Genomic DNA, 26,208 nt, shown 5'->3' on the forward strand with positions numbered 1-26,208 from the left:
AGATAACAGGAGCCCCAGGGCTTGCTGCTTCTACAAATGAACTCCAGATGCATGCTCTACTTTTTTGCATCTGGCTTTATGTGGGTCCTGGGGAATCGAACCCAGGCCAGCAGGCTTCACAGGCAGTGCCTTCCATTGAAATATCCTATCTCCAGGCCCCTTATTTCACTTTTATCTACTTACCAGTCATCTATCTATCTATCTATCTATCTATCTATCTATCTATCTATCTATCTATGTATCTATCTATCTATCTACTTACCTACCTACCTATCTATCTATCTTTGCAGTACTGGGGATGGAACCCAGCCTCATGCATGCTAGGTGAGCACTTTCCCACCAAGCTACAGCCCCAGTCCTCATTTTAACCAATTTAAATAGCCACATGTGACCGATGGCTGCTTACTGGGACAGCTCAGTCAGAGCGTGTCCTTTGCTGCAAGCTTCTCCTTCTTCATCTCATGGCTTTCCTGAAGCCCTAGCCCAGGCTCTAAGCTCATTCACCACCCACGTGGTCTCTTATGAGAGTTGTAAGGGATATATACACACACACACACTACTGCTGAGGTTCTGGGTTCACTAGCATTTGGAGTCTGGTTCTCTCTGTTTGCCCAAGGCCCAGCAATCCCCAGGGTGAGCCCCCCTCACCGTAGAACCTGGACTTGGCTGTAATGCTGCCGCTGATACAGAAGCCATCTTTTCGGTTGCTGACATGGAAGGCAGACACAGGCGGGTGGTGGGATACCTGAGGGCAGAGAGGTGGCTCTGGAGATGGCCCTCGAAAGGACATCCCTGCAGGCCCCAGGGGCAGAGGTGGAGGGGGCACTCCTGGAGTCAGAGCCTGCATGGTGCCTGGGAGCAGATTCAAATCCCTGAGTCACCCAGGGAGGCTCCCTTGGGAAATAGGACAGCTCAGGTTCCCTCTGGCAACACTGTGTGTCACAGCCAGCCCCTTCTGGGGGAATCCCCGGGGACAGCAGCAGGGCCCAGAGCCCTTGCTATGGTAGAATGTGGGGCCCATGAAAAACCCATCCTTGGTTGGACATTCCCCTGCCCACTACCCGCACTGCTGGGGAGTCAGTCTGGGGTCTTGCCTGCTCTGCTATGTAGAAGGTATGGCTGTTGGTCTGCGGATGAAGCCAGCGGCAGCGGAAGAGCTCCCCTAGGATGGGGTTGTAGGGCTTCTTGATGCCCTGTGGGGAGCACAGACATGCCGGAGGAAACAAGAGCAGGGCATCCCTGCCGGGTCTGGGCAGGGTGGGGTGCATCCGAAGGACAATGTGAGGGGGCTGCCCACACCTCTGTCATGGTCCTGACTTCTTGTCGGTACCTTACTTTGGCTTTAGGAAGATCACTTTTTGCTTGTGGCTTACACTGTAAGCGGGGAGTCCTTGGATTCTTATCTACTTACCAGCTCAAGGGTGGCCTCAAGACCATGACCAGCTCACACGCTCCCTGGACTTCAGGCACAGCCCCCACACGACCCATTCAAAAGTGAGCCTAGGAAGTGCCAGGCAGCCGCCCATGTGACTCTGGGGTCTGAGGTCTTCCCCTTCTAGGGCCTCCGTTTCCCTATCTTTGCAATGAAGAGGTGGAATCATTGTTAAAAATCACTGCTTTCTAGCCGGGCATGGTGGCACATGCCTTTAATCCCAGCACTCGGGAGGCAGAGGTAGGAGGATTGCCGTGAGTTCGAAGCCACCCTGAGACTACAGAGTGAATTCCAGGTCAGCCTGGGCTAGAGTGAGACCCTACCTTGAAAAAAATCACTGCCTCTTGAGCGCTGGGATTACAGGTGGCAGTGTACCACCAGATTTGGCTTTGTGTGCACGCTTGTTTGTGTGTGTGTGTGTGTGAGAGAGAGAGAGAGAGAGAGAGAGAGAGTGCATGTACCTGTGTGTGCAGGTGGACTTCAGAGGTGAGCCTTGGGTGTCATCTGAGGAGCCATTCATCTTGCTTTTTTTCCTTGGTGGATGTATGTGCTGTGCATGTGTGTGTGGCGTATGCGTGTGTGTGTGGTAATTATGTGTGTTGTGTATGTCTGTGTCTGTGGTGGTGGTGTGTGTATGTGTGTGCATATGGTATATGTGGTATGTGTTTGTATATGTGTGTATGTGGGTATATGTAGTGTATTGCATGTGTGGTGTATTTGTGTGTATGTGGTACATTGTGTGTGTGATGTATGTGTGTATATGTGGTGTATGTGTGTGCATATGGTATATGTGTGCGGTATATGTGGATGTGGTGTCTGTGTGTATATGTGTGGATGTTGTGGATGTGGTATATATTGATGTGGTATGTGTGTGTGGATGTGGTGGATGTGTGCGGATGTGGTGTGTGGACGTGTATGCGTGTGTGGATGTGTATGTGTGTGTGGATGTGTATGGATGTTGTTATGTGTGTGTGGATGTGGAGGCCAGAGAAAGGCATCAGGTGTTCTCCTCTACCGCTCTTCCACCTTATTTCAGCCACAGAGTCTGTCACTGAACCCGGAGCTGCCCATTTTTCTATTACACTGGCTGACCAGCAAGCCTCTTGTCCACCCCCTCTGGCCTGGTGGCGAGGTTCTAGGTGTGCAGGCCATGCCTGCTTTGGACGTGTGTGCTGAGAGTCAAGCCAGGTCCTTATGGCTGCACAAGCACGTTCCCTGCCAAGTCTTCTCTCCAGCCCATCTTGTTTAAGGCAGGGTCTCTCGCTGGCCTGAAGCTTGCTGAGTAGGCGAGGTTAGCTGGTCTCCCCAGCAGTGGAATTATGAGAGTGTGCTATCTAATATGCCTGGCTTTTATGTGTAATTTTTGGGGTTCTCATGGCAAGCACCTCACCAACTGAGCTATCTCCCCAACTCCCCCCATCACCTTTTTTCCCCTTTAAGACAGGGTCTATCCTATATATCCCAGAATAGCCTGGAATTCATTACGTAGCCCGGGCTAGCTGAGTTCAGGCCACTCTCATGCCTCTTGCCTCTCAAGCGCTAGGGTTCCAGTTGTGTCCTCATGTCTGGCTGGAATTTGGTTGTCAAACGTGTGACCCATGGAGCCCCAGGCTCTTAGTAGAGCTGCAGGCCTCCCCATCAATCGAACCCAGGGAGGCTCTGCAGTCAGTGGGGTCCTGGGCTTGGGGTTCTCAGTGGGGTTCCTGGAAAAGACTGTGAAAACCTGAGCTCTTAGAAGCCTCTTGCAGCTTGGGGGGCAAACGCTCTTTGCTGGCACTGTGTTTGTAGTGGTCTCTCTCCCACAGCTTGAGGCTGTTTCCTTAGGGGTGGGACAGGGGCCCAGCTTGGGTCCTTCAGGAATGGAAATCCTCCCTGAGGGCTAGGCTTGACCAATACAGGGGTTCCTCTATGTGAGGTTAGGGCCTGACCCCCCTCTTGGAGGACCCCGGACCATAGTGGGGATAGCCGGAACTCTTCAAGGCCATAGGGGAGGGGTTGACCCTGGCACTCGGGGAGGGCGCTGGGCTGAGGACAGAGGCCTGACGGCAGCCCCACCCTTGGCCCCTGCTTCTCTCACCTTGGGCTTCCTGTAGAAGCCGGACAGGTACCACCGCAGCACGAGCTTGAGGCGGTGATAGGGGTCTTCCTCCGCAGCTGCCCTGAGGAGAAGGTGAGGGGCTCTGATTCAAGTTGGGGTCCCTGGCCACCCTCCCTAGCTCTTTCTTTTTGAGGTACAGTCTCACTCTAGCCCAGGCTGACCTAGAACTCACTCTGTGGCCCAGGCTGGTCTTGAACTCATAGCGATCCTCCTCCCCCAGCCTCTGAAGTGCTGGGATTAAAGGCGTGCACCACCACAATGGTTACCCTTCCCTCTACCATCCACTCAACTGAAATGGGCCACCTGGGCCCCAGTGCTCTGGACATGCCTTCCCCTATCCTGCTGGGTGGCCCCAAAGCAGAGGTGGAAGTCGTGGGTTCTCCACCTAGGCAGAAAGTGCTGGAGTTGACCACACACTGGGAGAGAAAGGGCATTGCAGGCTGGGGACTGTTGGGAATGCCCCCATCCCCAGGAAGCCCCTCTGCCTGGCTCCCGAGTGCATCGCCCCTTCCCGGCCTCTGGAGCCCCCCTCCTTCCGACAGCGCACCTGGAGAGCAGGTCCGCATGGTGGTAGTGGTCCGAGAGCTTGTTGAGGAAGGAGCGTGGCTCCAGCACGAAGGTGGGCAGTACCACGCGGGACAGGTCCATGCCCGGACGCAGCTGTTTCAGCAGCACCCACATCAGGTTCTTGTTTTCCTCTGACACGGTCTCCACCTGGGATGCCTCGCCCAGCTGCAGCAGAGGACCGAGGTCAGGCCAGGGGGCCCTCCTCTGAGCCCTCTGAAGGATGCAGAGGGCGGGGGGCGGGGGGACGCAGGAAAGCAAAGCCGGCTCCAATGGAGGAAGTGAGGTGGGACAGGGAACAGAGGCGCCTGCTCCCATGAGACTGTGGCCAGACACTGAGACCTCCAGAGCTGGCTTCCCTGCATCTCACCTCTGTCCTTCCCCTCCCAACTGGTGTCCACCCTGACTGGAAGGACACTCCTGCCCACGCTGGTCTCAGGAGTAAGCAGGTCCCTAAGAGCAGGTACTGCCAAGGAAGCAAGCCTGCTCCTTCCTTCTACAGCCTGGCTATCCCCTTCATCATGCCATCCGCCACATGCCATGGTGAGGCGTCCCTCACCAGAGGCCAAGTCCATGGGGCTGCTCATGTTGGGCATCTGGGCCCACAAGCTGTGAGTTATATACACCTTGTCTATGAAGTCCCCAGCCTCAGGTATCTTGTTTCCTGAGTTCTCTTTCCTTGTGGTGTTCTAGTTAGTATTCCACTACTATAACTAATATCTGAGGCAGACAGATTATAAAGAGGAAAGGTTTGGGCTGGGCATGGTGTCTCATGCCCATAAATCCTAGCATTCCACCTAATGGAGTAGGAGGAATGCTCTGAGTTTGAGGCTAGCCTAGGCTGCAGAGAGAGTTTTAGAATAGCCAGGGCCACCTAGTGAGACTCTGTTTCAAATTAAAAAGTAATATGTTTTTAAAAGGAAAGGAAGGAGAAGTTAGTTAGGAGTTTAGGAGGTTCATTGTGATGGTTGGACCCGATGGCCTTTGGCTTCGAGGGAAGTGGCAAGCTGCTCATCTCATGGCCAGGAAGAAAAGAGAAAGGGCTGGAGAGATGGCTTAGCGGTTAGGCACTTGCCTGTGAAGCCTAAGGACCCTGGTTCAAGGCTCGATTCCCCGGGACCCACGTGTTAGCCAGATGCACAAGGGGGCACACGCATCTGGAGTTGGTTTGCAGTGGCTGGAAGCCCTGGTGCGCCCATATTCTCTCTCTTTCTATCTGCCTCTTTCTCTCTCTGTTACTCTCAAATAAATAAATAAAACTGAAAAAAAAAAAGAAAAAGAAAAAGAAAGGAATAGACCAGCATCCTATAGTTCCCTTAAAGGCCATAACCCCAGTGACCAAACTTCCTTCTACTTTCCCCAGCTCCTAAAGCCCCTATCACCTCCAAGTGACACCAAGCCGGGGACCGAGCTTTGCACACTTGACCTGTGGTGGGTACTCAACATGCAGATGACAGCAGTGAGCTTCCTGCTGAACCAGGTTCTGCACTGGGGTCAGGGGTCCAGGACTGACTGGCCCGTCGCTGTCTCCCCAAAAAAGGGTCATGCCAGTATGGACAGATGACCAGTAAGTATGGGAGCTTAGTCCTATTCACATCTGCCCATTCGAGCTGGCAGGAGGCGGCGGGTCGCTCCTGAGCCCTCTCGACCTCAGTACAGCGTCAGCTGTGACTGGCTCCCCGCCCATCCCTGCATCCCGCTCCAGCCCGTGCTGGCTGCAGCTGAAACGGCACTTCTCAGAAGCCGGGGGTGTCCTCCCATAGACACAACTGCTAGCCACAAGATGAGTGCCAGGAGGACGGAGACCTCAGCTTCCAGTGCAGGCTGTCATTAAAGGCCCGCCCCGCCCCGCTTCTGTCTCACGTGCAGGAGGCTCTCACCTCTGCTAGCTCCTCCTGGGTCTGCTCCACATAGGTGGTCCCCCTCCGTGGCCCTCCGGGGCTGTCCGACGGGTCGCTCCCACTCTCATTGGTCTTGTGGCTGTGTTCCTGCGTCTCTGCGTCTGAGTCTTCGGCGTTCTCTCGCTCAGACTTGTCTGAGAATCCATCATTCTCCAGATGGTTCTCTAAAGCAGACCCGTTCAGCCTGGAGGGTGGACATGCCCATAGGACCCTGGTCACAGGTAACACCCAGGCATGCATGCCCATCTGGTCACCTGGCCCCTGCATTTACTCCTCCCTTATCTGTTCTTGGCACCGTGGGGCCCATCTTACGAATAGAAAGGAGAGGCTGATACCCGTAGCGGGGTACAAGTCCACCCACCACTTCCAGACTGCCTCCCTCTTCCCACCTATGAGTACATGGTGCTGACCCTCTCTCACGCAACCCACTCACGGGAACAAGTCCTGATCCGGGTGGATGGTGGCCGAGGTGGGCAGACCATAGAGAGAGGAAGGTGACGCGTCGGGCGAGGACCCTGGCTCCCCATCGCGGCCCTGTTTGCAGGTGCTCAATCTCAGTAGGCTGGAGCATCGCAGGGCCAGCTCCAGGGCATCCAGCCAGCAGCGGCCTGAGGGACACAGGATGAGTCCAGAGGGGACGCCTTCCCTGTACCCTTGTGCTCACCGAGCAGCTTTGACCCGTCTCTTGTCCTAGAGGCTACCTGTGGGAGCACCAACCCCAGCCTGGAAGCCTGCTCTTCTGACCACCCCACTCCTGGTCCTAGCCCTCACCCCACCCCACCCCACCAAAGTCCTGCTAAAGATCTGCACTGACCGAGCACAAGGGAAGATGTTCTACAGACACTTGGCCTCTCCCTTGGCTACCAGACTATTGAAACTAATAGTTTCCAAGGAATTAGAATTTCCTCAGGCATCTCATGCTGGGGGAGGAAAGGAAAAGGCTCCAGTCTGGTGCTGGCCACAACAGGAGCTTGTCTCCCAGGAAAGGATTCACACAGTACTGACATGCTGTCCAAGCACCTCACAGGAAAACCTTGAGCTCAGACAATGATGGGTCAGTGATGGGCAGGACCATGTCTTGGCCAGGACTGCTTAGCTATGCGAGTCTCTTCTCTGATCCTTTACTTAAACCTAACCCTCCTGTCAGGGGACCCCCTCAAAATTGGAGTTGGTGTGGTGGGGGGGTCACTGGACCTCTTCCTAACATAGCCACATTAAATAAATCTCCTTTCTGTGCCTTCACTATTATTGAGGATGGGTGGCTGAGGCCTAGCTTGTTGAGACTGCCAGGGCCCAGGATCTAACCCCAACAACCCAAGTAGCACCTGTACATGTGTGTGTTGCTGGGTGTGATGGGGTACAGAGCTGACATCAAGAATCTTACATGAGGGCATGGATTTGGATTTATGGCAGGCCCGTACCCCTGGTCCTGTCATAGTGTCCCATGCCAGAGCAAGCTGGCCCCGAACCATTGCCTGGCCTCTCCCTGTAGGCTGCTGGCACTGAAGTGGGTTGCACATTAAAAAAAAATTGGGGGGGGGGAAAGAATCTTACATGAGGGCTGGAGAAATGGCTCAGCAGCTAAGCAGTTAAGGCACTTGCCTGTGAACCTAAGGACTAGGGTTCAATTCCCCAGGACTCACGTAAACCAGGTGCACAAGGTGGCGCGTGTGTCTGGAGTTCCTTTGCAGAGGCTGGAGGCCATGGCGTGCATGCCAGTTCTCTCTATATATCTGCCTCTCTCTCTCTCAAAATAAGTGAATGAAATAAAATATTAAAAAAAATTTTTTTTAAGTCTTATGTGACTGTGGACTTTCCAAGCAGGCCCACATAGCTATTCAGATGGCTTCAAAGGGCTCACATTCTCTCACACCCGTATTACTGGCAGAGGCCAGGCCACACGCCGGAGCTGGCCTTGCATGCAGATGCTGGCTTGCGGGCTTCCAGTGTGGAGTGAGGAGAACTACAGGTCAGACACTGGGTGGCTCCTGCTGGCCTGGAGGGCAGAGGCTGGGCAGGGGTCTTTTTTTGTTTGTTTGTTTGTTTTTGTTTTTTCGAGGTAGGGTCTCACTCTGGCTCAGGCTGACCTGGAGTTCACTATGGAGTCTCAGGGTGGCCTCGAACTCTCAGCGATCCTCCTACCTCTGCCTCCCGAGTGCTGGGATTAAAGGCGTGCGCCACCACGCCCGGCTGGGCAGGGGTCTTACATGTCAGCGAGGAGCCACTTCCCAGGCCACAAAGAGGCAGCCAGGGCTGAGGGAATAGAGTAAGGGGGATGGGAAGGGCCCTTGCTCTTGCCCCCCCCCAAGGGGGGCCCTGTTGCCTCCCTGACAGGGTGTGCATGTGTGTGCAAGCAGGGTCGGGGTTAGACTAGCACTGCCTTACTGTTCCCTGGGGTGTTAACAGCTACGGAGACACACACCCATGTATGGTGCAGATGTCCTGCTCTAATTACTAACAGTGGCACGTTTTCCCAAGAGTGCCTCGGGGAGGTCTATACATGACATGCCGCAGCTACCAAGGGGGCTCACGTGAGTGTGGGGCTCCAGCTTACAGTAAGAGGAAGGAGGAGGTGCCTGCTTTTGGGGGCTTGTACACTGTGGCTCTCAGGACTGCTGGTTTCTTTTTCTAGCTGAAAACCCTCTTGTTGGGGTGCCTCTGGGGCCTGGCACTGAGGGTAACTCTAGGAAACTTGGGGTAAGTCAGCAGGATAGGGGCTCCTGGTGCTCTGGAGCTGCCCTCTTGCTGGGGCAGCCTCTGGGGTCCCGCCGGCTTCAGGGCAGGCTTGGCTGGAACACAGTGCTCCCGCCTGGGCTGGGCGTGCAGTGGACAGTGAGGAGGGTCACGGGAGTTGGAAGCGTGCCAGATGAGAACCGGAAGGTCACTGCAGAGCTGGGCCTGGAGCCTGTGTTTTTTGGCTGCTACAGGTGTGAGCTATCCTTTGGAAGCTGTTCCAATGCTCCCACCTCCTGCAGGAAGTCCACCCTGATACTGCAAAGTCTGTAGGCAACTTTCTTCCCTGATCATAGGCCTTGACAATAAGGTTCAGCCCAGGCTCCTCACGTGACAGTTGACTGCTTGCACCCCCACAGGGTGCAGGCTCTGTGCACCCCAGGGCGCAGCAGGACAGACACAGACTGAGGGAACAATGGTAGTATCAAAGGAATTACAGACAGCCCAGAAGGGAGTGTGGATGTGGCACCTGACCGCCACCAGGAGACGCCATGGCACCAACAGATAAGATGACTGAGGCACTCCAAGCCTGGAGGATTGGGGCCCAGGGGCCCGGTCGGCCTTAAAAAAGGGGACTGCCTGCTGTGGACCTCTAGTAGGAGGTCCTGAGGCTTAGAAGAGATGCACAGCCCTGACTAGGAGCTGTCATTTGAAGAAGGAATCCTCCCAGCCTTGCGCCTGGGGCTCTGCCAGGAAGGCAGTACACAGCACCTAGGGCTCAAGGAAACCCACACTTGTGGCCACCGCCTACACATTCTTGCTAGACTGCCTGTCAGCTGCCTATGCCTCAGTTTCCTCACTTGTCGAACAAACATTTACATCTTCTGTTGGTTCAACAGCACCTGACATATGGTGGCATGCACAATTGAATTGTCGCTTGGTTACTTGCATGAGACTCCAGGATCCCCATAATATTGAAGTCACAGGTACTATGATCCCATTTAACCCACAGGAAAAGCGAGGCTCAGCTCAGAAAGGGGTCCCAGCGCGAGGCAGGCCTGTGTGAGCCATGCCTGGGCTTGCTATGTGACCTCAGGCTACCTCCTTGGGTAGCTAAGGGGCTGTAGCCAAGCGACAGTCCCCCAAAGAGGACTGATTCCAAGGGAGCGCGGGGAGGCAGACACGCAGGACAGGCGACACTTACCATCTGACTCCGAGGCGGCTCTGAAGATCAGGTAGCTGCTCGGGAGAGGCTGGGTGATGGAGCCCACACTCTCGCCTTTGGGTCCCTGGAGAAGCAGAGACCTGCAGACTTAGATATCGGCCAAGGCAGGACTGGCAGGCAGAGAAGAGGGACCCTTCTGCAGTCCCCTTCTGAGCAGGTGTCTCCCCCCACCTGGATCTCCAGCTTTGAGTTTCTTTATTAAGCTGGCCAGAATCAGCCAACACAAATGAGGGCACTCAGGTGACTTTGAACTTCAGAGTAATAGCAAAGAGCTGCTTAGGGTAAGAGCATGCATGTAATATTTGGGATGTATTTATAAAGAGTGTACCAACTTAATGATCATGTGACATGATTATTATTATTATTTTTGAGGCAGGGTCTCACTCTAGTGCAGGTTGACCTGAAACCCACTCTATAGCCCAGACTAACCTCAGCCTCCCAAGTGCTGGGATTAAAGGCATGAGCCACCACTCCTGGTGACATATGATATTTTGATTTCCTGACCATGGGAAAGCACACCCACACAACCCTTCTATTTTTCTGTTTCTCACTTTTGGTTCAGGATTCAATGAATTGCAGGAAGACAGTCAGTACTTTCTTAGAAAAAACAAAAGACTTTAAAAGTCTCTCTGGGGCTGGATAAATGGCTTAGCGGTTAAGCGCTTGCCTGTGAAGCCTAAGGACCCCGGTTCGAGGCTTGATTCCCCAGGACCCACGTTAGCCAGATGCACAAGGGGTGCATGTGTCTGGAGTTTGTTCGCAGTGGCTGGAGGCCCTGGTGACGCCATTCTCTCTCTCTCTCTGTGCCTCTTTCTCTCGCTGTCTGTTGCTCTCAAATAAATAAATAAAAATAAAATAAAATAAAATAAAAAGTCTCTTTCTCTGTTCTTTGAGATAGGGTCTCATTTATGGATGCCCTGGCTGACCTCAAACTTCTATGTAGCTAAGGCTGGCCTTGCACACCACTTGATTCTCCTGTTTCTACTTCTTGAGTGTCAGGACAACAGATGTGGGCCGTCACAACTGCTTGAGATTACCTTTGTGGGGGTGATGTTACCTTCCTAGAGGTATCTTCATTGTGATAAGGTGGGCTGGGCTCTGCTATGACATTCAGTAGGTCAGGTGTACTAAATACATTTTTTAAAAATATATTTTATTTATTTACTTGAGAGAAAGAGGCAGAGAGAAAGAGAGAGAGAGAGAGAGAGAGAGAGAGAGAGAGAGAGAGAGAGAGAGAATGGCCACACCAGGCTAAATACATTTTTTGAGGTGTGGTGTTGTTGGCTCATAATGGGTTTACTCACCTGTGAACTTCACCACAAGTGAGGAGAATCCTTTCTTAAAAGTTTTTTTTTATTACTTATTAATTTGAGAGACAGAGAAAAGAGGCATATAGAGAGGAAGGGGGAATGGGTGTGTCAGGACTTCTAGCCACTGTAAACAAACTCCAGAAGTATGCATCACCTGTGCATCTGGCTTTCATGGGTATACTGGGGAATCGAACCTGGTTCCTTAGGCTTTGCAGGAAAGTGCCTTAACCACTGAACCATCTCTCCAGCCCCTTAAATGAAGACTCTCAGAGCCGGAGAGATGGCTCAGTGGTTAAGGGCACTTGTGTGCAAAGACCACCCTGGTTCAATTCCCCAGTACCCAAAGTAAAGCCAAATGCACAAAGTGGCACATGCATCTGAAATTTGTTTGCATTGGCAGGAGGCCCTGGCACACTCACATTAACTCTTTGTCTGCTTCTTTCTTTCTGCCTGCCACTCTCAAATAAATTAAAAAAAATTTTTTTTTTAAAAGATGGGCTGGAAAGATGGCTTAGTGGTTAAGGTGCTTGCCTGCAAAGGCTATGGACTCATGTTAGACTTTCCAGATCCCGCATAAGCCAGATGCACAAAGTGATACAATTGCTCAAGGTCACACAGGCACACAAGGGGGTGCACCCATCTGGAGTTCAATTTTAGTGGCTGGAGGTCTTGGTGTGCCAGTTCTCTTACACACACACACACACACACACACACACACACACACACACACACAGAGGCCAGTCTGTTGGGCTTGCCCCCAAAATTTTTTCAAAAAATTAAAAAAAAAAGAAAAATGCCTTTATAAAAGGATATTTAAAAACTGATGCAAGCCAGGCATGGTGGCTTACTTCTGTATTCTCAGCACTCAGGAGATTGAGGTAGGATTATTACGAGATTGAGTCCAGCCTGGGCTACAGAGTGAATTCTAGGTTAGCCTGGGCTACAGAAAGAGACCCTGTCTCAAAAAAAAACAACAAAAAAAAACAACAAAAAAAAAACGCCAAGAGCTGGGCATGGTGGCACACATCTTTAATCCCAGCACTTGGGAAGCAGAGGTAGGTGGATCACCATGAGTTCAAGGCCACCCCGAGACTACATAGTGAATTCCAGGTCAGACTGGGCTACAGTGAGACCCTACCTTGAAAAGCCAAAACAAAAGAAGAAGGAGGAGGAGGAGGAGAAGAAGAAAGTAAGCAAAGAAACAAAAAACCACATCAAAGTAAAAAAAAAACTCTAAAATAAGCTAAGTTCAGCGGCTCACGCCTGTAATCTCAGAACTCAGGAGAGTGAAGCAGGAGGATTGCTGTGAGTTCTGGGCCAGCCTGGCCTACAGTGTAAGACTCTGTCCCAAAAAATCTAAATAAGGGCTGGAGAGATTGCTCAGTGGTTAAAGGCACTTGCTTGCAAAGCCTGATTTCCCAGTACTCACATAAAGCCAATCTAGAGTTCATGTCCAAGTACCCAGAGGCCCTGGTGTGCCCATTCTCCGCCCTTTCCAATAAGTGAATCAATAAAATACTTTTAAAAAATTCTAAACAAACAAACTCCGACATTTCCGTGAAATCCAAATGCAACTGGGTGTTCTGGAATTTCCCTGGGATCTCTTGTCTGGCTTGGTTCTGGCTGGGCAGCCCTGGCCATGTAGGTGGGGAAAGCCTGGGCTAGGGGGTACCCCATGCCCAACTCTGGTCGATACTGGAGGGAGCTGCTGCGCTCAGTGTGGCCCTGATCTCAGCCGACCACACTGGCTATGGGCCCTCCATGGGCTGCAGATGGCGGGCCAGTCACACATCGGCCCCCTGCCTTGTGTGAGGCCCTCATTTTGGAGCTAGGGCCCCAGAAGCAGCCTCCACCTGGGCGCCCTGACCCCTGGCCCACCTTTACAGCCCACACGGACTGGTCGAGTGGGTGGAAGAGCTTGAAGCAGAAGCCGTCCTTCTTGGAGGGGCGCTCAATGAGCTTGCAGCAGTGCAGCAGAACGGTGCCCACCCACTGGCCCGCCTTGGGCGTCTTGTAGATGAGCAGCACGCCAGGCTTCAACACACACCACAGCTTCGTCCAGCTCTTCAGGGTCCCTCGGACCTGGGGTGGGGGGCAACCGTACGGTCAGGTCATGGTCACTCCCCACACTGCCCTGGGGCATCTGCCAGTTTGGCAGGGGCAGGCTGGGCCAGAAGCTCTTCCCTCTCTTCCTGCCCTCTAGGGATGCCCAGCGGGGGCTGGCACCGTGGAAGGAGCAGGAAGACTGGGTTCCCTTTCAGAAGTTAACTAAGTAATTTCTAAATTCTATTTATTTATTTGAGAGAGAGAAAAAAAAATGGGCACGTCAGGGCCTCCAGTCTCTGCAAATGAACTCCAGACGCATGTACCACCTTGTGCATCTGGCTAATGTGGGTCCTGGGAAATCGAACCTGGGTTCTTAGGCTTTGCAGGCAAGCCCCTTAACCACTGAGCCATCTCTTCAGCCCCTTACTTATTTATTTTTGAGGCAAGGTCCCATTAGTTCAGGCTGGCCTTGAACTTGCTGTGTAGCAGAGGATGACATTGAACTTATGATCCTCCTGAATGCTTGGGTTATGGGTACTATATGCTAGGAACTGAACCCAGGGATTTGTGGAAACTAGGCAGGCATTGACCTACATTTCCAACTTTATTTATTTATTATTTGTGTGTGTGTGCATGCGCGTGTGTATGCCAGGGCCCCTTGCCACTAGAAACACCAGCTACTTGCTAATGGTGGTGGTCTGGGAATTTAACCTAAGATGGCAGGATTTGCAAGCAAGTGCCTTTAACTGTTGAGCCATCTTCCTTGTCCCTATTTTATTTAACACAGGGTCTTGCCACATAGCTCAGGCTTGGTCTTAAATTTGCTGCCTTTGGGCTGGAGAGATGGCTTAGCAGTTAAGCGCTTGCCTGTGAAGCCTAAGGACCCCGGTTCGAGGCTCGGTTCCCCAGGTCCCACGTTAGCCAGGTGCACAAGGGGGCGCACGTGTCTGGAGTTCGTTTGCAGAGGCTGGAAGCCCTAGCGCGCCCATTCTCTCTCTCTCCCTCTATCTGTCTTTCTCTCTGTGTCTGTCGCTCTCAAATAAATAAATAAATAATTTAAAAAAATTTGCTGCCTTTGAGCCTCAGTCTCCCAAGTACTGGGATTAAAGGTGTGTTCGTGATACTAGATCTAAAGCCAGGGCAGACTTACTGGGGAGGTCCATGAGGTCAAGGTGACAGTCAAATCCCTCCCAGAGTCCTGGAGGAACTAACAAGGTGTGTGACTGTTGGAATCGTCATCTGTGCCAATTATGAAGCCAATGTCATTTGTCTCTTTCCCGCTCAGTTTTTACTGAGAACCTAACTTTCTACACAAAGCCTTGGGTGCGGGGCAAAAGTCCACACAGGCCGAGAGCTCCTAGTACCCATCTCATTTGCTGTCCCAGCAGACCAGAGATGGAGCTGTTCAACCCACGCTGTAGGAGGGGGAAACTGAGGCTCAGGGTGTGTGTGCCACGGGGAGAAATGAACTCAACCTCTTTGCCCCCAAGTGGAGGGTCAGCTGGTTGCCACAGCGATGACCACTCTATGAGACTCTGACCTCAGCCAGCCGGACCCCTGCCTGGCTGAGAAATAGGGTCTTGTGATTGAGGGCAGGACGATGCTGGAGCAGGGCCCCAGTTCAGTGATGGTGTCCTCACAGGAAGACGGAAGGACAGACAAGCTATGCGAAGAGACAGTCATGTGACCACAGAGGCAGTGATGTATGTGGTCACAAGCCAAAGGACACCTGCAGCCCCTGGGAGCTGGACGAGCAGGAGCACCGTCGCCAGAGCTCTGTGGGGAGTGCTGCCTGGATGGGACCTTGACATTGGACTTAGGCCAAGACAGGATGAAGTGCTGACTTTCTGTTGCTTTGGGTCACTAGTCTGTGGTTATTTCCTGTTGCAAACCCCAGGACACTCACAGGTTTGTAGTGACCTGTCCCTGGAGTAGCACATGTGTTCCTACCCACAGGAAGCCTCAAGCAATGCCCGCCTACCTTCAGGCTATCGGCCATGATGACCACGCTGGGGTCGGTGAGCGCGCTGAACAGCTGCTTGGTGGCCCTCCTCTTCTCCTGCCGGTAATTCTCCTTCTGCGCCTGTGCCCGGGATGCCAACAGTAGGTCACAGAGAGCCTACAGCTGTCCCTGCTTCCTCCCAATGATGAGCCGGGACAGGGAGAGGAGAGGAAAGGGCCTTGGGGGTCATGGACCAGGCCTACCTTGAGAGCGTCCTTCTTGGAGACCCTGGCTGTTGGGGACACACACTCCTTGTCGGGTCCATTGCACAGCCTGTATTCGGCCTACAAGAGAGACTTGAGTGGTGGGGTGTTGGGGTGCAGCAGGGAGCTGGCTTGACGACAAGGACACCGAGTGTGAGGGTCAGAGAAAGGCACTCCTGGCCCGTGCTGCCTGGCCCTCTGTCCAGCCCAGCAGCATTTCCAGGGGTGCCACAGTGGGATGGAAGAATGAAGGTGGCTTCCCTGGGCATCCAGCAAGGGGACACTCCTACCTCTCGGCACTTAGGGCTGAGGCTTGAAATCAGGGGCCAAGGGAAATACAAGGGCCAATAAGGTGGGAAGCGAGTTCCAGCAGGGTCTGATCCAGTCCTAAGGAACAGCCAGGAGACCCGGGTCAAGGCAGCCAGGTGCCGGCGAACGGTTCTTCACGGTCAAGTTGACTGGATTTAGACCCCTCATGGAGACATACCAGAAAGGTTTAACCAAGGGCAGAGGACCCAGCCAGAATGTGGGTGGTCCTACTCCATGGGCTAGCGTCCAGGACTGAATAAAAAGGAGGGAGGTAGGGCTGGGGATGGCTCAGTGTGTAAAGAGCTAGGCAAGTATACGAGGGCCCGAGTTCAGATCCCCAGAACCCAAGAGAAGCCAGATATGTAGCACAAGCACCTATAACCCCAGCATAACCACGGAGGAAGGGTGGCAGAGACAGGAGGACCCCGAATCTCACGGACCTGCGAGCCTGAGAGCGCAGTGGCAAATGGGAGGCCCCGTCTCACACAGGCGGAAGGCGAGGACGGACACCTGAGACTGTCCTCTGACCTCCACACATGCGCCGTGGCACCCGTGCTTCCACACGGACACGAACACATACACGCGCGCACACGCCTAACAAGCAGGACAAAGTGAACCAAGCAAGAGCATCCGTTTCTCGGCTTCTTGTGGTGCAAGATGTGAGGAGGCGAGAAGTCAGCTGCACCCTCTCTCACCACCAGGCAGCCGCCAGCCGCCACGCCTTTCCTGCCATGATGAATGAACAGCACCCTCAAACTGAGGCCAAACGGACCCTTCCTTCCTTAAGTTGCTTCTGTCACGTGTTTTGTCAGAGCAGCGAGAAAAGTAACTAATATAGTGAAGTTTGCTGGGGGTGACTTTGGTGGTAGCTGGGACATGGTGTTCACAGCTCAGAGGCTGCAACAGCCACAAGAACAGCAGCCCCTTGTCACCTCCTCATGGTGCCCAGAATGTCCACCCCCAGGCCAGTACAAAGGGCTCATCTTGGGGATAGCTGCCCAGGTGAGGGCAGGGAGCCCAGTGGCTCTCGGATGTGCAGCATGGAGTCTCCCTCTGATGACCACTGCTAAGTGGCCAGTAGACAGGCAGGGTGTGCTGCACGGAGCCTCTCTGGGCGAAGGCTGCTCACAACTAGGAATTATGAGTCTGCTGGAAGCTTGTGACTGATTAAAATGACTTAAAGAAAATAACTCTGGGGCTGGAGAGATGGCTTAGCGGTTAAGCGCTTGCCTGTGAAGCCTAAGGACCCCGGTTCGAGGCTCGGTTCCCCAGGTCCCACGTTAGCCAGATGCACAAGGGGGCGCACGCGTCTGGAGTTCGTTGGCAGAGGCTGGAAGCCCTGGCGTGCTCATTCTCTCTCTCTCTCCCTCTATCTGTCTTTCTCTCTGGGTCTGTCTCTCTCAAATAAATAAATAAAAATTAAAAAAAAACTTAAATAAAAAGAAAGAAAATAACTCTGAACGCTCTACAGTATGGAAGACAGGATTTGTAAATCGTGCAACGAGAAGGGCTGAGGGAGTCTCAGTACATAAAGAACAGTTACAAGTCCATCAAAAAAAGATTGACAAACAACTTAATCAAAATGCAGGCAAAGAGGGGCTGGAATGCTGGCTTAGCAGTTAAGACGCTTGCCTGCAAAGCCAAAGGACCCAGGTTTGACTCCCCAGGACCCATGTAAGCCAGATGCACAAGGTGGCACATGCATCTAGAGTTCGTTTGCAGTGGCTGGAGGTCCTAATGCGTCCATTATCACACACTCTCTCTCTGTCTTTCAAATAAATAAATAAATAAAATATATTTTTTTAAAATACAGGCAAAGAGATGCATGAATTAGTACATGCATCTGGAGTTTGTTTGCAGTGGCAAGAGGCCTTGTACTGCCCATTCTCTGTCTCTCTCTCTCTCTCTCTCCCAATTTCTCTCTTTGCTTGCAAATAAACAGAAGTATTTTTAAAAATACAGGCAAGGTACCAGGGCAGTGGGGCGGGTTGATGGCTTAAAGGGGAGGTGCACTTGCCATGCAGACATGAGGACCTGAGTCTGGTCCCCGGCACACAAGTGGAACGGCAGACATGACCGCTCATGCTACAGTCCCAGCCCTGATGGCAGCGGAAACAGCAGACAGGCTGGTGCTCATTGGTCAGCCCATCTGCCTGGACAGGAAGACCCCTGATGTTCTCAACTGGGCTCGGCACCTGTGTACACACAGATCCGCACACACTGTCACACACGTGTGCACACACTCACACGCACTCACAATTAAAAAAATTCCAAATTCAAGCAGACATTCCCCCAAGAGGAAGGACAGATGGTTGGCAGGCACACAGCAGGCGCATGTGAGTCAATGCACAAGCAAACCACAGGGGCACGCCAGGCAGGAGGGGCCACAGCGGTGTTCAAACCAAAACAGGAAACCTCACGTGCTGTCTGGTGAGGAGCGGGGAAGCACGCCCGTGCCCTGCTGCTGCTGCTGCAATCAGGCGCCCGGGGAGTTTGGTGGTTTCTCAAAAATCAAACACAGAAGATTTTAGAATTCCTGCTCACGGGCAATGATGTTAAGGCCCAGCATTTCCACTCTGAGAACAGCAGCCCAAAGAAGTGAAAACGTAGCGCACAGAAAGACACACGCACGGGCGCGTCCCTAAGCAGCAGTTTACTACAGCTACAAACAGAAACAACTCACAAGTTCACGTGTTGTCTGAAGAACAGGCACACAAAATGGGGTTGCACACACAGTCGGCTATGACTCAGTGTCCAAAGGGACACTTTCTACAAACCATGGAGGGACCTATGAACGTGACACTGAGACCAGCCAGTCACAAACGGCCACACAGTGCATGAACGCAAGGTCCCCAGAGAAAGAAAGCAGGAGGGGGAGGCGGGGGCTGGGGAGGCGGTGTCTAATGGGGACAGGTGGGTGGAGGGAGAGGCTGCTCCACACTCGGAGGGACCTGCTGAGCGGAGCCCCTAGAGTCACAATGGGGAATTCGTGTGCTTGACCACAGCTAAAAGCTTGAAAATACCCACACAAACAGAGAGATACTTTTCTCTTTGTGCATGCTGGGAGTGTAGGTATGTGTGTGGTGTGTAGGTAGGTGTGTGTGTGTGTATATATGTCTCTGTGTAGGTCTGTCTGTGTGTGTGTGCATGTGTGCATACGTGGAGGTCTGAAGACAATGCCAGATGTCTTTCCTCAGGTAAGCCCATCTACCACCTGTGGAGACAGGATCTTTCATTGGCCCACAACTCACTCATTAGGTTAGATGATTAGTTCACCACAAGCCCCAGGAATCCTCCTGCCTTCCTTCACCTCCCAGCCCTGGGATTATAGGCTCATGCCGCCACGTCTGACATATTAGGTGCTCGAACTCCGATCCCCATGCATGTAGCACTTCACTACTTTCCTGGCTGAGCATCTTCCCGCCCAAGTACATACATTTCTGAGCAGGAGGCTTCTCCTCATAGCTGGGGGAGCAGGGCAGGCGCACAGGCTGGGGGAGGGAGGGAGAGAAGGAGGAAGGGAAGAAGGAGGGGGGAGGACAGGCAGGTCAGGCCTGTTCCTGAGGCTGCAAGAACAGACTACTAACTCCTGGTAGCAAGACAGGAAAAGAGCCCAGAGCAAGCAGACCCTCACTTCGGGTCACAAGGAGGTAGCCGGGGCCAGGGCAGGTGAGACAGGGCCCTAAGTGCATCTCACTCAGGTCATCATCAGGACCTGGTGCCACCACCTTCAGCCAGTGTTGGGGAGCCATGGTCGCCCTGGGAAGGGCTGGACTCTGAGGGTGCACCAGGCAGAGAATAGCCCAGGTGGAGGTGTGGAGGGAGGGGCCACACAGGCCTGGCTGCTCAGCAGGCCTCCCTGCAGCCAGGAGGATCGGGGTTTCCTTCATGGCTTCTTGTGCCCTCAGATACACCCCAGCGGCATCTGTTCCTTCTGGGGGCCCCTGTGTCCTGTCAAGCACATAGTTTAATAAAACAAGAAATCCCCCATTCCACAGATGTGCACAAGTCTGAGCTGTGGGGCTATTCCTGGACCGGGCAAGGAGATAGACAGCAGGCTCAGCCAACGCTCTGCGGTCCTCTAAACCAGGCTCTCTATCCCTTGGTCCTCTTACAGCTGGGCTCTTACCGGTGGCACCTTAGTGCCGGAGCCTGGGGTCGGGGGCTCTTCATCTCTCAGTGGTGACAGGCCATTGGTCTCCATGTCTCTCCCTGTAAGATAGCAGGTGGGAAGGTCTCCTCAGTCAGTCAGGCGTACTGAGGGTCCCCTGGGAGGGGCAGGAAGCCACTAGTGTGGTGGCGGCTAATGGGAGGTGGGGGGCAGACTTCGACCGAAGGACATATGGATTCTGGCCAGCCCCCCCCACAACCACAGGGAAGAAGCCAGGAGGAGTCCATGGACACCCTGGTGACAGGGCCAGTGGAGTGTGTGACTTTGGGTCCCCGATTGTCTGGAGAAAAGCAGTTTCCAGACTCAGAGGTCCCCTAGGTTCACAGTGAGGGACTTAGGACAGAGGTGAGCAGATGCTGTTCCTAGAGCGCCACAGGTTGGCCAGTGGGCCAGGGGGGAGACGGCTGGCGTGGATTTGGTCCTTGGGTGTGATCCTCGGCCTGGCTCTGCACTGTCTGGGGATAGAGCTGGCCGAAGGACAGAAGGAGGAGGACATTGGCAGGGTCGGCCTGAAGCCAGCCACCCGATGAAGCCACTCTGCTGCCTGAGCTTGGAAGGCCTGTGGTTTGCAGCAGAGGCCAAAGCCACAGGCCAGGGACAGGTGGAGGAATGGGGACAGAAGCAACAGAACTAGCTGCGACACCCTGGGGTGCTGCTGGCCACTTCCCTGGGAGTGGCTAGTTAGGGTTGGGCACTGGGACATTCTTTCCAGAAAGGCCAGGACAGTGACCAGAGGAAGCCGTTCTTTATGGATAGGTCAGGGAGCAGCAGCCATTTGAGTTCACTTGACCATCTGACTGAGCCCTCAACCCCGCCCCCCCCCCCACGTTCCCTATAGGCTCCCACACAGGCCTCTCCAGTTTCAAGCTCTCTTCACTGGATGTGTCCACGTGGCCCCAAGAGCTGGCACCTGTCAGGAGCCAACCAAGTGGAGTTCTCTACTGAGTAAAGGACGTGGGGTCAGAGCACCTGTGGGGTCGGAGCTGTCGCCTGCGTGCCCATCGCTACTGATTCTTCCCTTTGTCATTGTGTCCGTGACTCTGGGCCTCCTCTGGGGACCTGCCACCTCCTCCATTTCCACTGCTCAGAGACAGCCACGGCCCCACACAGGTCCTGCACTGCTGGGGCCTAGGAGCAAACCCCTAGGGACCAACTGTCAACTAGGACCCTCCCTTCCTCTCCTCTGCTCTTGGGGCACAGGCCAGGCTGAGCCATTTTGCTGGGCCACAGTCAATAAGGATATAGGAAATTATAACCCAGACACTAAGCTTCCTTGTGCCCCAGCCTCCACGTGACTGTCAGGAAGAACTTCTCTACTTTGGGCCTTAGTTTCCCCTTCTGTTGGCTGAGACTACAAATGGTCTGGCCCGCAGCCTCCCCAGTCCTGACCTTTCACTTGCCCCCAGGGCAAGACTGAATATTTCCTCCTTCCCTTTAGGAGAAGGAAGAGGGGAGGGCAGAACTGGAGTCCCAGGGCAGCCATATTCCACCTCCTTTAGGAAGGCAGGCCAGGGCTCTCTGGGGTCAGCAATCATCAGTTTGGCTCAGACTCTGCTAGGCATGGAGGTGACAGGGCCAGGAGCCATGAGAATGCCAGCAGGAAGGGCAGTCCACATGCTGGGGCTCAGCACTTTGTCCACAGGTGCCAGGGCAGCAGTCTGGTCTGAACTGTCCCCTTACAGAACCCAGGTCATGAGTGTAGGTACTGATATTGTCCCCATTTTGCAGATGAGTAAATTGAGGCCCAGTAGCTAGCCTGCAGTTGCCCAACCAGAAGAGCAGGGTTGAGCTCAGGGGTCTGTCCCCAGACCTGTCTTTTCTACCTTTCTAGAGTTAGATGAACTGCCACTGAGGATGGGCCGTGTGTGCAGGGGGCAGGGGGACCCTCTCTGTGTTCCCTTGAATGGGCTCATCCGATCTGGTGTTTGAATGTCCTGTGAACCTTTTGTTTACCAAGCTCACAGTTCCCAGTATGGGGTGTCAGCAGCACAGGGGTGTCCCCCTCACTAGCCACGAGGACCACAAGGACACACGGTGGTGGGCATGGGTAGGCTGGCTGACCTCACAAAGCCAGCTGCAGAGCTGGGAGCTCAGAGCCAGGAGAACCTCAGCTGCCCAGAGCCAGCACCCTACCTGGGCTGATGGGGCCGAGCACATTCTCACAGCCCAGAAGCAGGTTCCGCGTGAGTTTCCGGGGGTCGGTCTTCTGCGGCGTGGATGCTGGTGGACAGAGTGAGAAGCGACGCCGGAGAAAGGCCTCCTCCTTCATGGCGTGGGTGCTGGGGGGCTTCTGGAAGGGAGAAGGGAAAGAGGACACACGTCGTAGTTGTCATCTGAGGCCAAGGTCAGTGCTCTGCTGTATCCAGAGGGAGGTCAAGGGAGGCCAGTCCAGGTGGTCCCAGAGTGCCAGGGAGCAGAGGACAGGGGCATTTTAGGGACCCATGCGATCTCTGGACCTGCCTGAGCACGGATGGTCCTGTTTCAGATCTGCCTATGAAAACCTGAACAAGGTTGAAAGGCTCAGATGTGCTCAAGCCAGTAGACTCGAGTTCACACGGAGCCTATGATGTCATCTTCAGCCCTAGGGTGCAAACAGGTGTGGCCACAGAGGAGGACCTGTGACCTGCTCCACTCACCATGCCCTTCCAGCTATTGCAGTGCCCTTGGGCAGGTCACAGGCAGGTTTATGTGGCAGTGCCCTCCCCCAGGTCCTCACAGCCTCACCCCAAACAGGGCTGGCCTGCATAGAACAAGTAAGGAGCCACACCTTGCCAGTCCCTTTGCAGCTGACAATCAGAACCCACCTGGCCTCTGCCTGCATTACAGACGAGGAAATCATTACTCTGAGGACAAAGGCGCTGTAGGTTCTGGTGGACAGGAGCTCTGGCTTCTAGTCCTGCATCTGTCTGTTCCCAAATGGCCCCATATCTGTTTCCCTCCGTGTCCAGCTTTCTAAGGGTGTGGCCCAAGCCTTCCAGGATGGCCAGTAAGGATTGCCACAGAGTCTTGGACAAAGGCCCACTTTCTGCCATGGACCTTACCCCAACCACATAGCCTTTCTTGCTGGACTGGGGGACCAGGCAGGGCTTCAGGAGTAGGCAGGGTATTCCAGGGCACCAGTGGTTCCTAGGGCCTCTGCCCATAGCCCAGAACCCATCTGTGCCCCTCTATCCACTCATTTGCCCAACTAAGATTGCTTCGATAGCAGGCTATGCCAGGTACAGGGCAGCCAGGGAGATTCAGGCAGTTATGAATGTACGTGGAGGGAAGGGCCTTCCCCAACAGCGCTGCTAACATGGTTCATCTGCTCCACCTGCAGCCTTACTCCTCTTAGGGTTTGAGGGCCACAGGCTGGGGGCAGGGAAAGGTTCACAGCTCACCCTCAGCTGCCGACCCCACTGGGTCATCTACCCCGGATCCCCGGGCAATAGGGTAGGGAAAGGCATGTGCCAATGACCATGGGAACCCGCAAGACAGTGTTGGCCATTGTTTTCTCCTCCACACACTGCTCTGTCTTCCCCCTTGACTCCATCTGTATTAGACGGCCTCAGGTTTCTGGGATGAACTTCCAGAGCAGACACAGTTTATGAGAGGAAGAAGGGCTTTATTTGAAGCTTACAGATCCTGGGGGAAGCTCCGTAATGAAGCTGGCCGACCTCACAGGTCCAAGCAGAGAGAAAAACCACCACCAAAAACCAAGCAAGCACACCTCAGGAACTCCCGGTCTAGCTCAAGAACTTCGCTTGTCATTCGACTGCAATGCCAAACCCACCCCCTGGACTCTACGATCCACCGGTGACAGTAGGTGACAAGCTTGAATAAAATTCCCGAATTGACCGGGGGGCATTTATTCAAACTACCACACCATCCATGTTGTCAGTCATTTGTCCAGCCATGCATGCGTTCCTGCTACCTTCCTCCTCTCCCTTTCTTCATCTATCACCCACCCACTCATCCAACTATCTGCTGGTTCATCCATCCATCCCACCATGTATCAACCCATACATTCAAGCATCCACTTCTCTATCATCTACCTACCTACCTACATAGACACACCTACCTATCCATCCGTCCATCGACCCAACCATCCACTTACCTACTTATACACTCATCCATGCATCTCCTATCCACTCTCTCACCCTCCCTTCTTCAGTGCTTGAATTTTTCCAGTCAGCTGAGCACCCTGATTACCACTTCCTTTCCCATAGTCACACCCCATAACCAAACACATCAAGTGGAGTTTGAATGACTTCCTTGCTAGGATGAACAGCCGTCCCACACTCCAATGCAGTTCAGGTGTGCTCCAGGAGCCACAGGTCCCATGGCTGACACCTACACGTGACACTTACAAGCTATCACCAGCACTGCAGACCCTCTGACCTCAGCACGGGGAGCATTAGTTTATAGGTACCTACTGCCTGAAGGTCACTGTCCCCAGTAGGTGGAGGTATATGCATTTCAAAGGTCAGACAGAACACAATCCAACTCCTTCTCCCAGTCCCAAGCTCTTCTGATTCTCACCCCTCTCACCCACACGGTTCCAGCCACAGAGGTCCCGTTTAGCATCCTGGCAAATGCTGAGCCCAATCCTGCCCAGAGGCCTTGGAATGATTTTGCTTCTGCCCCATGCCTGTCGCCCACATCATCCAGGCTGCGTCTTGCCACATTTCACTCAGGAGGGTGTGTCCTCCGGGGTGGCCTCTTCTCCGCTGCACAATGAGCGTTCTTCACAGAGCACTGGAGGCTTTCAGAAACCCTCTGGGTTGTTTCTTTATTCTCTGTTAAAACTCAGTGATTTCAATTTGCCCATCACCTGATCCCAGCACCTCCCCAAGCAAGCCCAAGTGTTGAGGCTTCTGGGTGGCGACTGGCAGTTACAGGATGGCAGGTGCTGTCTGTGGAAGGCAAACCTCGAGAGCAAACCTGAGCTCCAGAGTGAAGACATGTGCCTCGGACACTACTCTGAGCGCAGGCAGGGTTCATGGGGCTGGGGTTGGGCACGCAGAAAACTCCGCATTTGCCGAGACTTGGGGAGGCGATCTCCTGACACACAGGGGACCAAGGCTGAGTGTCACGTTAGAGCCAGTGTGGGTGTCATGAAAGCTGAGCAGGACTACCAGCCCACTGGGGGAGCCTGTGAGGATGGACGTGGAGGGGGCAGCCTGTGAGCTAGGATGGAGGCAGGTGGCAGGGCAGGGGAATGGGTGCCACCATACCCATCTAGCACCCCGACCTGTGGCACTCCTTTCTACCCAGGTTCCCAAGGGCCCTCTGTATGACCCCTCCCCTTCCTTGAATACCTGGGCCTTCCCTCAAAAACCTTTCTCAGGCTATTTTAGAATGTGGCTGGCACCCATGTCTTGGTTTAATTCAAGCAGGAGTGCTCCCTGCTGGGCTGGGCTTCTGCTGCAGGGCGCATCCCTGGCTGATCTTGACTACTTGAGCAGAACTATACCCCACAGGCTGGGCACACTCAGGGGGCAGTGCACACTTCCACAGCGGATTAGCTCATAGCTAGAAAGGGGATCTAGGGGAGGCTGGTGCTGCTGGGGCCAGGGAAAGCTCTTGCAGGGCCCCCAGCAAGCGAGCAGACCCGGCTCTGTGGCAGCAGCCGTCTGGCCACCACCTTGCTCTGGGCCTACTCTGGACCTATACTCGTCTGCACTAATGCCTGCAGGCTGACTGTCTGAGACTGACTGAGAGGGGGCTTCATGAGACCGTCCCCTCTGTGCTGGGGCAGTATCCATAGTTCCTGCTGCTCTGCTGGGGCCACCAGCTAGATCCACATGGCTGGGGAGGGAGATGCAGTGGTCTGGTGAAATGGTGTGTTGGTTTGATTTAGGTGTCCTCCATAAACTTAGGTGTTCTGAATGCCAGGTTCCCAGCTGATGGAGATTTGGGTATTAACACCTCCACAAGGCAGTGTATTGTTGGGGGTGGGCTTGTGGGTGTTATAGCCAGTTTCCCCATGCCAGTGTTTGGCACTCTCCTGTTCCTATTGTCCACCTTATGTTGGTCAGGGGGCGATGTCCACCCTCTGCTCATGCCATTGTTTTCCCTGCCATCATGGAGCTTCCCTTTGAGTTTGTAAGCCAAAATAAACCCTTTTTTCCCCAAAAGCTGCTCCTAGTTAGGCGATTTTTTGCCAGCAATGCAAACCTGATTGCAACAGTAATGTTGGTACTGAGGAGTGGTGTCATTTGCCGCTAGACACTGGACTGTGTGACTTTGGCCTTTTGGAACTAATTTTCAAGAGGAATGTGGAGGGCTTTGA

At 53.7% G+C, this 26,208-nt stretch overlaps 1 protein-coding gene and 1 non-coding gene across 2 annotated transcripts in view; one reads left to right on the forward strand and one right to left on the reverse strand.

Moving 5' to 3' along the window:
* Osbpl5 (oxysterol binding protein like 5) overlaps positions 1 to 26,208 on the reverse strand; it is a 63,941-nt gene that overhangs the window by 10,510 nt on the left and 27,223 nt on the right. The window contains exons 2-13 of the mRNA XM_004654232.3: positions 22,068 to 22,224; positions 19,893 to 19,975; positions 15,455 to 15,535; positions 15,231 to 15,332; positions 13,082 to 13,285; positions 9,873 to 9,957; positions 6,429 to 6,603; positions 5,975 to 6,179; positions 4,078 to 4,262; positions 3,510 to 3,591; positions 1,095 to 1,193; positions 649 to 745 (exon numbers count right to left, since the gene is read on the reverse strand). Coding sequence (XP_004654289.2) covers positions 649 to 745; positions 1,095 to 1,193; positions 3,510 to 3,591; positions 4,078 to 4,262; positions 5,975 to 6,179; positions 6,429 to 6,603; positions 9,873 to 9,957; positions 13,082 to 13,285; positions 15,231 to 15,332; positions 15,455 to 15,535; positions 19,893 to 19,975; positions 22,068 to 22,203 — 1,534 coding nt within the window. The 5' untranslated portion in view covers positions 22,204 to 22,224. The remainder of the gene's footprint in view (positions 1 to 648; positions 746 to 1,094; positions 1,194 to 3,509; positions 3,592 to 4,077; positions 4,263 to 5,974; positions 6,180 to 6,428; positions 6,604 to 9,872; positions 9,958 to 13,081; positions 13,286 to 15,230; positions 15,333 to 15,454; positions 15,536 to 19,892; positions 19,976 to 22,067; positions 22,225 to 26,208) is intronic.
* Positions 7,386 to 7,517, forward strand: LOC123457837. Its single transcript, XR_006635199.1, has one exon. It is a non-coding gene; the product is annotated as a small nucleolar RNA SNORA42/SNORA80 family (small nucleolar RNA).

Source organism: Jaculus jaculus, chromosome 1 (genome assembly GCF_020740685.1).
Source record: "Jaculus jaculus isolate mJacJac1 chromosome 1, mJacJac1.mat.Y.cur, whole genome shotgun sequence".
In the NCBI taxonomy this organism is placed as follows: domain Eukaryota; kingdom Metazoa; phylum Chordata; class Mammalia; order Rodentia; family Dipodidae; genus Jaculus; species Jaculus jaculus.